The sequence below is a fragment of the Megalobrama amblycephala genome, linkage group LG19 (genome assembly GCF_018812025.1).
Source record: "Megalobrama amblycephala isolate DHTTF-2021 linkage group LG19, ASM1881202v1, whole genome shotgun sequence".
NCBI lineage: Eukaryota > Metazoa > Chordata > Actinopteri > Cypriniformes > Xenocyprididae > Megalobrama > Megalobrama amblycephala.
In genome coordinates, this window is record NC_063062.1 from 5,289,033 (window position 1) to 5,299,149 (window position 10,117).

Genomic DNA, 10,117 nt, shown 5'->3' on the forward strand with positions numbered 1-10,117 from the left:
TAATATTGAAATTTTAGTTTAGTTAGTCCTTAAACGGGCTAAATGAGTATCTTATAAACACTTATTTTTTAAAAGAAACGACAACCTATCAACTACTAACGCTACCCACCCCCCTCCTTTTTCTTCCCGGAAGTAACGCAACCAGAAGAGTCGCCGCGTATCCGCTAACTACAGCAGTGGCGGCGAAACATTTGCACCAAAATCATAATTTTCCAATTGTTTTTGATTGACTTTTGCCATACATATTTAATCTACAGGCAAGATGATATCATTAGATTTCCTCGACGATGTGCGGCGAATGAATAAGCGTCAGGTGTGTATTTATTTAGCCAGTTAGCTCGGAGCTTCCTCTGCATTGCTCTCTCTTACTACACGTCAGCTTGAATGACAGTGTCTTTAGCGTTCTGCACATATTAATGCTCTATTAATGCTCTTCATTGCGAGTTGCACAGATGAAAAATGGTTTTAATGTCTTTATTGCTGTTATTGATCAGATGGAGAGGAGAATATAATCGGCTTTTTGCAACAGCTGCTATTCTGTTATTCTCTGCTAACTATTTCCTTTGAATGTTACAGTACTTTCACTTTAAGCCACTGAACTGAGAACGTCTGAAATCTGCATCATCTTTACTGAAAAAAGCATACATTCTGGGAGACAAAGAAAAAGCTGATGTTGAGCATCATGTCTTGTGTTTTTCAGCTTTACTATCAGGTGCTGAATTTTGGAATGATTGTATCTTCAGCCTTGATGATCTGGAAAGGCTTGATGGTTGTAACTGGAAGTGAGAGCCCGATTGTGGTTGTTCTCAGGTAAGGGCATCATGAAGCTGCTCATCACTCTCATTCCAGAGGCTTTGGCTTTGGACATCATGGTGATATTTTTAGCAGCATGCTCTGCTCTTTCACATGATACAGTGTTCCCATTGTTGAATTTATTATTTGCAGGACTGTTTTACTAGGCTGTAATTTCATTTACAGAAACATATTAATCTTAAAGCGAGTTTTAAATATGCTTATAATCAAAAACAACTGGAAAAGTCATAGAAATGCACTGGTAAAATTGTGTGGAAACCTTTCTTTATGCATGCATTGACTTTTTAGATCCATACTTTTTGTTCAACTTGCATGTTTCAATTTCGAAATCTGTTTATGAATGTCTTATTTTAAATTCTTAAAAGCAGATTTTTTGGTGGGAATCAAATACTTGAAAGCTAATTGAGGCATATGTTTCAAAATCTGCACAAGACAATAAAAATAATTAGTGTGATAAAAGTGTTAATTTCATTATTTTTGCAGTGGAAGCATGGAGCCTGCATTTCACAGGGGAGACCTCCTCTTTCTCACAAATCGCGTTGAAGATCCAATCAGAGTGGGAGAGATTGTTGTGTTCAGGATCGAAGGAAGAGAAATTCCCATTGTACACAGAGTGCTAAAAATTCATGAAAAGTGAGTATTCTTATAAGATCACAATAGCTATGTTTCCATCCACATTTTGGGATATTGCATAAAGAAAATGCTGGATGGAATCGTTAAAGGTGGGGCATCACACACAGTTTCTGACAATCTCATGTTGATCTTGAGTACTTGTAGAGTAGTATTGCAAACTTCATATCTCCGAGAAGTCTTTAGTTTTATCATATTTATAAAAGATAGATACGCTGTACCGAGTCTTTCCGAAAAAAAGCAGAGCTCCTGGAGGCGTGCATGCCGTGGGCGGAGCTAAAGAGTCACAAACGCGTGCAGCTTTTGCGTTGAGATCGTCTGCAAGCTGCGACATCATTATAAGTAAAAAGGGAACCAAAAACGTTCGTGTTGTTTACATTATATGCACTTGCGTGCCAATTGCCAACAAAACACTGACATCTGATGGAGTTTTACTCACCACCCCAATCTGCAAATAAAGCGCCGAACTGGGACTTGTTTACAAAGTATTCATCACCGAAATTCTGGGAATAAACAAACATGCACGCACAACTCCGTTGCTGCCCTGGAAAAACAAACTTCATCCACTGTTCCCTTAATGCTGGGTTCTTTGGGAAGCTGAAAAAGGTAATCTTTCTCTCACAGCCAAAAACACACTCCTTGGTTGACAGGAGCTGCGTCTCATTTCAGAGGCTGCATCCTCCGGAGGTCGCATTTGAAGGCTGCGTACATCATCAAGGATGTTATATTTAAGAAAAGTAACCGTAATAAAATTGACTGATATTCATTGTGAGGTGTAAAATACTGTAATTTCTTTCTTGCATTGCAATCTTAACAGTTATTTTTCTTAAATGAGACCGATGATGTATGCAGCCTTCAAAGGGTGCAGACCCTGAATTGTGACACAGTCATTGTTGAAAAATCTCTTGGCTTCCATATCCCAAGCGCGTTGATGGGCGTGCTCTTGCTCTGGTTGGTGTGTGTGTGCACGCTTATCAGGGAGAAGTGCCTATACAAGGAATTCCACCCTTTATTACGTGATAAAAGGCCATACAAGAAAAAAATTAGGCGAAACATGTCCACAACCGGAAGTTGTATATTTGGCACAGAAATACATCATACGTCCAACTCGTGTTTTGAAACTTTGTCCATGTTTAGCATGAGAACGCAACTCTTTAATAGCATTAGACCCCCTTTTTAAGATGCGCGTAAAAAACGTATTCGCTCAACTGAGTCGGATTCATTTTTTTTTTATCCGATAAGAAAACATGCGCATAAACTACAGTTGAAACATTTACTGAATAAATTCCTCGATGCGCATCAAAAAAAACAAGTGACTTTGAGATGGGACGGCATAACTTGACCAACCAGCGGACCGATCTCATTGCACAGGATCTGAATGGGAACGCTGCTTTATTCACAAATGTTTTATGCAATATTCCAATTTTGTGCACAAGTTAAATTTGCAACTTTGGATGGAAACATAGTTACTGAAAGCGGTATGTAGTGCAAGAAACTTTCAGTGAACAATTCTTAAAAGAACATTTTTTTTCTTTAGTAGAAAGATCATTTTGATTAATCTAAAGAACTTTTTGTGCCATGGAAATGTTGCATTAATGTTAAAGGTTCTTATTATCAAGTTGATTTTTCTGAGCATACTGTGTGTCTTTGATCCTTCCGATAACATTGATGCCTACTGATTTCAGAGAAAATGGCGATATCAAGTTCTTGACGAAAGGTGACAATAATTCTGTGGATGACCGAGGTCTTTACAAGCAGGGACAGCATTGGTTGGAGAAGAAAGACGTGGTGGGCAGAGCAAGAGGGTAAGATCTTGATGCTTGGTACAATAATAATAATATACTGTAGTAGTAGAACTTAGACATCTTTACACAAATAAATCTAGTATTGTAAGTTTCAATTTATTCCATGTCTTGCATTGCTTTGCATATGTTACCGCATTCCTGATCACTCTTCCTCTATGACAGGTTTGTGCCTTACATCGGAATTGTCACAATTTTGATGAATGACTACCCCAAATTTAAGGTATGCCATGTAATATGTAATGAATTATGTTTAAAGTGCCCCTATTACGGTATTTTAAAGCTTCCTAATTTTGTTTTGGAGATCTCCTACAAGTTTACATGCATCCAAGGTCAAAAAACACTTTAATTTGCTCATTATATATTGCGACATTGCCTCTTTTCTCACAGTATCGTTAAAGAAACTGTGAAAAAAGGATTTGGTCTCTCTAAACACCTCCTTTCTGAGAGACTACTCTGCTCTGATTGGTCCGATGGCCCAGTCTGTTGTGATTGGTCTATCCGTTTAGAGTGCATATCTCTTTAACATATCTGAATTTCAGCTCCGGATCTTCCTCAGCACTTGTGATACGAACAGTAACAATGGTGTCAGTTTTACTGTATCAGTTCGAGTCCTAATCCTTTGGAAGGAACACGAACCAAACTCTTCCAGGCCTCCGCTTCAACTTCAGTGTTTGAGGGCGGGTCAAAGTAGACATTGTTTGCAGGTAGCCAATGAAGACCATAGACTGGCGTTATGCAAATTTGTTACAGGAAGTAAGACTGGAATTTCTGAAGACTCGTTTCAGACAGTTCGGAATCGGTTATTTCTTTTGGGACAAAGTAACTCTATTTATTGTGCATTTTCTTCTTTGAAAATTTGCAGACCTTTTACATTCATTAACAGCTATATTACACTCTACATGAAAGGTAATATCAGTAAAACCATAATAGGGGCACTTTAAGTGATGAGAAGTTGTTACATTGCAGTTGTTCTAACACTTCTTTGTTCCTTGACAGTATGCTGTACTCTGTTTGCTCGGGCTGTTTGTTTTGGTACACAGAGAATGAAGACTTTCAAGAGTAATGCTGTCTGGGAACACGCATCCCTCTTGTGACCAGTTTTTATGTGAAAATTCTCCACTTGCTCTTAAAAACAAAGGTCAAATTATAATTTTCTCTGTTCAGTGACAGTGCAAACACAAGAACTACTGGAAGAATTTGTATTTGTTCATTTTCCATGCATACCAAATTCAGTTTTTTGTTTGATCTGACTTTACAGTTGTACTTGCACCATCTGTCTAACTCTTTCTTAAAGGCTAAATTTTGTATTGAATTAAAATGTTGAGTCAAATTTGAAAGTGTGTTCTTTTTTATATATATAAATTCATTCTTATTGATCATTTTCTTAAATTCTTATGTAAAGTATTTGTATTATTATTGTATTTTATGAGGAGTCACACCCATATAGCCTTTAAGATGTGAATCATAAATATGAAAATTAAATATAAAAAAAAGTATCCTCTAAGTATGCTTAGAAAATGTGCACCTTTAAAGGGTTAAGCCCTGGGTATACTTCATTTTTATATGTGTCGCACACAGTCGAAGGCACAAAATATTCTTCACTTGACTCGTACGCATACACAGGTGTTTGACGTATGCACAGTTTTGAGCAATCTCTCGCCACGAGATACAACCCATATAAATTTATGTAAATTTTTATATTTTCATGCCAGAGTTGTTCAAATGAGCATACTTTCTAACCTGTTCACACAATCTCTCGTCTATATAGGCCTCCATTGTCGCTGTAGCTTGCATGCGTTACATTCTGTTCTGTTAATGCAGGTTTTCTTCGACTACCTTGTGAATCGACGCCCCCAGAGCACGAAAGCCACCTTGTGGATAAATTACTGCAAAACAAATTAAATGCGCATGTGCAGGTCGCACATACAGTACGTACCTACGCTTTAGCCCTGGGTATACTTCGGGTTTTTTTACACATACGCTAGTGTACGTGCACAGTTGAGAGCACAACCTTGGAAAGTATACTTCATTTGACTCGTCAAGTCACCTTTATTTATATAGCGCTTTAAACAATGCAGATTGTGTCAAAGCAGCTTTACAGTGATAACTGGTATATAATTTTGGCTGCACAGCAGCTCTTAAAGAAAATGGTGTCATTATCCATCTTAAGTAAATTCAGTATTGATTCATTCCGATGTAAGAATCAATAGTTATTAATTTAGTAAATTTATCGATATCAGCACTGGAGTAAACAGTGATGTCATCATCCAGCTCAGTTCAGTTCGCATACAATGGTGTCAATGCAGGCAGATCAAAACACTGTTTAATATCAAATGTCAAGTGTCCCCAACTAAGCAAGCCAAAGGCGACAGCAGCAAGGTACCCAAACTCCGACAGGTGACATCAGGTGGCAAACAGGTGTTAAAATGGAGAAAAAAACCTTGGGAGAAACCAGGCTCTGTCAGGAGGACAGTTCTCCTCTGGCCAACAGCAAACAGTGCTTTATTATGATTCAGGCAGCTATCATAAGTCCGACACGTACGCATACACAGGCATTCGACGCATTCTGTTTATGCAGTCTTTCCTCTACCTTGTGAATCGACACCCCCAGGGCACGGTTGCCACCTTGTGGATAAAGTCATTACTGCAAAAAAAACATTAAATGCGCATGTGTGACCTGCGTGTACAAGTACGCGTGGTTACAAAAATCTGGCGGTGCGTGTAGAGTACGCACGTACTCCTCTCATCTCCTGATGACAAAATTCATGCCAAGCGCACCGTACGCTGACCCTCACGTACGCGTAAAAAGTTAAGTATACTTTGGGCATGTCGTTCCAAACCCATAAGTCTTTCGTTTATCTTCGTAACACAAATGAAGGTATTTTTTGATGACATCTGAGAGATTTCTCTCACTCCATTGACAGCTACGCGACTACCACTTTGACGCTTCAAAAAGTTTGTGCTAAATCGTGCGCACGATTTATTGTTTCGTTCCCTCGATTTACTAAAACGTGAGCACAATTTACTGTTTCGTTCCCTCGATTTACTAAAACGTGCACACGATTTACTATTTCGTTCCCTCGGTTTACTAAAACGTGCGCACGATTTACTGTTTCGTTCCCTCGATTTACTAAAACGTGCACACGATTTACTGTTTCGTTCCCTCGATTTACTAAAACGTGCACACGATTTACTGTTTCGTTCCCTCGATTTACTAAAACGTGCACACGATTTACTATTTCGTTCCCTCGGTTTACTAAAACGTGCGCACGATTTACTGTTTCGTTCCCTCGATTTACTAAAACGTGCACACGATTTACTATTTCGTTCCCTCGGTTTACTAAAACTTGCACACGATTTACTATCTCGTTCCCTCGGTTTACTAAAACTTGCGCACAATTTACTATTTCATTCCCTCGGTTTACTAAAACATGCGCACGATTTACTGTTTCGTTCCCTCAGTTTACTAAAACGTGCGCACGATTAACTGTTTCGTTCCCTCCATTTACTAAAACTTGCGCACGATTTACTGTTTCGTTCCCTCAGTTTACTAAAACGTGCGCACGATTTACTGTTTCGTTCCCTAGGTTTACTAAAACGTGCACACGATTTACTATCTCGTTCCCTCGGTTTACTAAAACTTGCGCACAATTTACTATTTCATTCTCTCGGTTTACTAAAACATGCGCACGATTTACTGTTTCGTTCCCTCAGTTTACTAAAACGTACGCACGATTTACTGTTTCGTTCCCTCGGTTTACTAAAACGTGCACACGATTTACTATCTCGTTCCCTCGATTTACTAAAACTTGCGCATGATTTACTATTTCGTTCCCTCGGTTTACTAAAACGTGCACACGATTTACTATCTCGTTCCCTCGATTTACTAAAACTTGCGCATGATTTACTATTTCGTTCCCTCGGTTTACTAAAACGTGCACACGATTTACTATCTCGTTCCCTCGATTTACTAAAACTTGCGCATGATTTACTATTTCGTTCCCTCGGTTTACTAAAACGTACGCACGATTTACTATCTCGTTCCCTCGATTTACTAAAACGTGTGCACGATTTACTATTTCATTCCCTCGATTTACTAAAACGTGCGCACGATTTAGTAAATCAAGGGAACGAATTAGTAAGCTCTGTACGAATCCATATGAATTGAGCAGTTTAAGCCGAGCACACATTTAACAACTAGCTAAAACACTGTAAGACTGTGCCCAACACACAGCGATTGTTTCCTGCGACTGAAGCAGATTTAAATACTTACACACGGGATTTGAACACTGACTGTAATCGCCGACTGGACGCGATCAATCGTTAAGTGTGTCCTCAGCTTTAGTTAATTTCGGTAGAGACTATCACTTTATATGATGAAGAGATTGGGCTTTTATTCACATATAAACATTCAGCAATTAAAATGTTTGTGTCTTTTCAGAAAATTTGGACTAAATTTAAATGGATTAGTTTTACGGTCTCTTATGAACTTTTTAAAGCTCAAAGTGGTAGTTGCGTAGCTGTCAATGGAGGGACAGAAAGATCTCAATTTTCATTAAATATATCTTCATTTGTGTTACAAAGATGAACGAAAGTCTTACGTGCTTGAAATGACATGAGGGTGATTAATTAATGACAGGATTTCCATTTTTGGCTGAACTATCCACTATAGATGCTATTTAACTTGGCTAGGTATTTATCCCACGATTCACATAAGACAGACATTAAAGCAAAAATAATCCATTAACAAATCTTCATGAGTCTTAGTAGTTCCTCAAAACCATTCTGTGTTTATTACATAGTCACACAAGTGACTCATAACTATCGAAATGTATGATTTATGAATTCACAACGTCTCAAAACGTTTTACCGTTCTGCTAATTCTATTAAATTGCATGCGCACAGCCTACGCACGTCACATAGTGTTTCCCATCCTCATTCAAACATTCGCTGTCGTTAAGTGACTAAAACTATGACCTCAGAGCAGTTCGGCATCTGTCCCACCCAACTGGGTTCGTATAAATGCCGCCTGCAGACGAACACCGAAGAGCGCTCGCGACCAGGTGAATCTGAACGGAGGAATCCACCTACAGCTTCTTGAGAAGATGTCTTTGAGAACTGAAGATGGGCATTGCAAATATAGGCTATTATTTGCGTTCATTATGCTTTTTAACATTTCCTTAAGCACCTCTGTGAGTCTCGATTTAACGGAGCTGCGAAATAAAGTTTCGAAAATAAAAGTGCATCCACGTGGGAATCTCTGGGCGACAGGTATATATATTTTTTGTATTGCTATAATAGTCATGCAGTTACGATTAAATCAATTTCTCAGCATGATTTTATGCTTTCTTCCAGGTCATTTCATGGGCAAGAAGAGCATTTCAAACAGCCAGCTGCAGGACACTCCTTTCTCCTCAAAGCTTTACAGGGATACTATGGGAGAATCCGAGGATTTGAGGGAGCTGATCACTCAGGAGCTGCTCAAAGTTGCTCTTCAGGCTCAGCTTGAACATCCAAAAGGGACACGAGATATTTATAAACAGGTGATAAGAGCTATTTACAGAATTGGTCAACAAAATGTACAGGATTAAAAATGTTGCTGCTTTGTGAATAGCCTAGGCTATATATTTTATTTATTCATTTTTCAGGATACAGACTTCATGGTAAAGCTTTTGAAAAGCTATACATTGACAATGCCATGGATGTAACTGTAATGAAATGTTAATTTGACAAACCTTACAGCTGTGTACATCTATATGGGAGACGGAGTCTGCTTTTAATTTTTGTTACACAGGCTTATTAATGTATTTGGACAAATATTAATTGTTTATTCAAATGCTGTAAATATGTCTGGATAGCCTATCTGAAAGAATAAAATCAGTGGATGAATGAGTGAATGGATGAATGTGTTAGATGAGTTATTAAAAATCTGTATTTTAAAAAATAAATATGAAACTGCATATTAGTCTCATTTCTATCATGTCGGCAATATAAGGTTACAGGTGCAATCTAGATTATAATTTTACTAATTGCTCTCAAAAGATTTTTTTTTTTTTCAAATGAGCAACTAATAAGCAAACATTTCATAGAAACAAGTAGGAAGGATCATACTCTAATTATGGTACAAAGCTTCAGCTTATCTTTCCCATGGGATTCCCTGATGCATGCAGGGATTTGGAGCCAAACTGATGTAAGAAATGCTTTTTGTGATTTTCAAATTTTAAAAAAATTCTTTAAAATTGTCCCTGGATAGTAATGTGAGTTCAGATACATTGGGAACTGTTTGGTAAATTGTTCAAATTGTCTCTGTGCAAAAGCTATTTAAATATCAGATGCATAAACAGCAAAATCACTGTGAACAAAAATATTTTTCAGTTGTTATTGTTTTCTCTTTTCTCTCTTTCTTTTACATTTTATAACATGGAAATAAATCTATTATTGCATTAAAAGATTCTTTTTTAAAAAATGATTATAAAATTATTGATATTGCATTGGACATTTTTTAGAACAAAAAATTAACATTAATGTAACATTAACATGCATAACATTAAAACATTGTTAACATTCAGCCTCTTATACGCTGTAAAAGTGGTCTTTATTACCGTAAAGAGCTATTTCTGCGTAATTTAACCCATAAAAATTAGTTTTGTTGGTGTAAATTGATTTATATAGGTTGTTAAATAATATTTTTGACTCACTTTTTATAGGTTACCTTTTTTCAGTGTATATGCGAAGGGGAAGATAGAAAGCGGTCAAGAATAGTAATTGTTATTTAATATTGTAATGTTATGTGCAATTGTAAATTTTAATTGATAACAGCTGCAATAAAATGCACATTAGTGTGTCTGTGTGTGGTGGTTGTGAGCCCA

General features: G+C 37.5%; 1 protein-coding gene across 1 annotated transcript; it reads left to right on the forward strand.

Moving 5' to 3' along the window:
* Positions 1 to 106: 106 nt before the first annotated feature.
* sec11a (SEC11 homolog A, signal peptidase complex subunit) lies at positions 107 to 4,585 on the forward strand. The gene is made up of 6 exons (XM_048169168.1): positions 107 to 313; positions 701 to 810; positions 1,297 to 1,446; positions 3,129 to 3,248; positions 3,411 to 3,468; positions 4,245 to 4,585. Exons 1-6 carry the CDS (start codon positions 263 to 265, stop codon positions 4,293 to 4,295), a joined length of 540 nt encoding a protein of 179 aa, XP_048025125.1. The 5' UTR covers positions 107 to 262; the 3' UTR covers positions 4,296 to 4,585.
* The last annotated feature ends 5,532 nt before the right edge of the window (positions 4,586 to 10,117 follow it).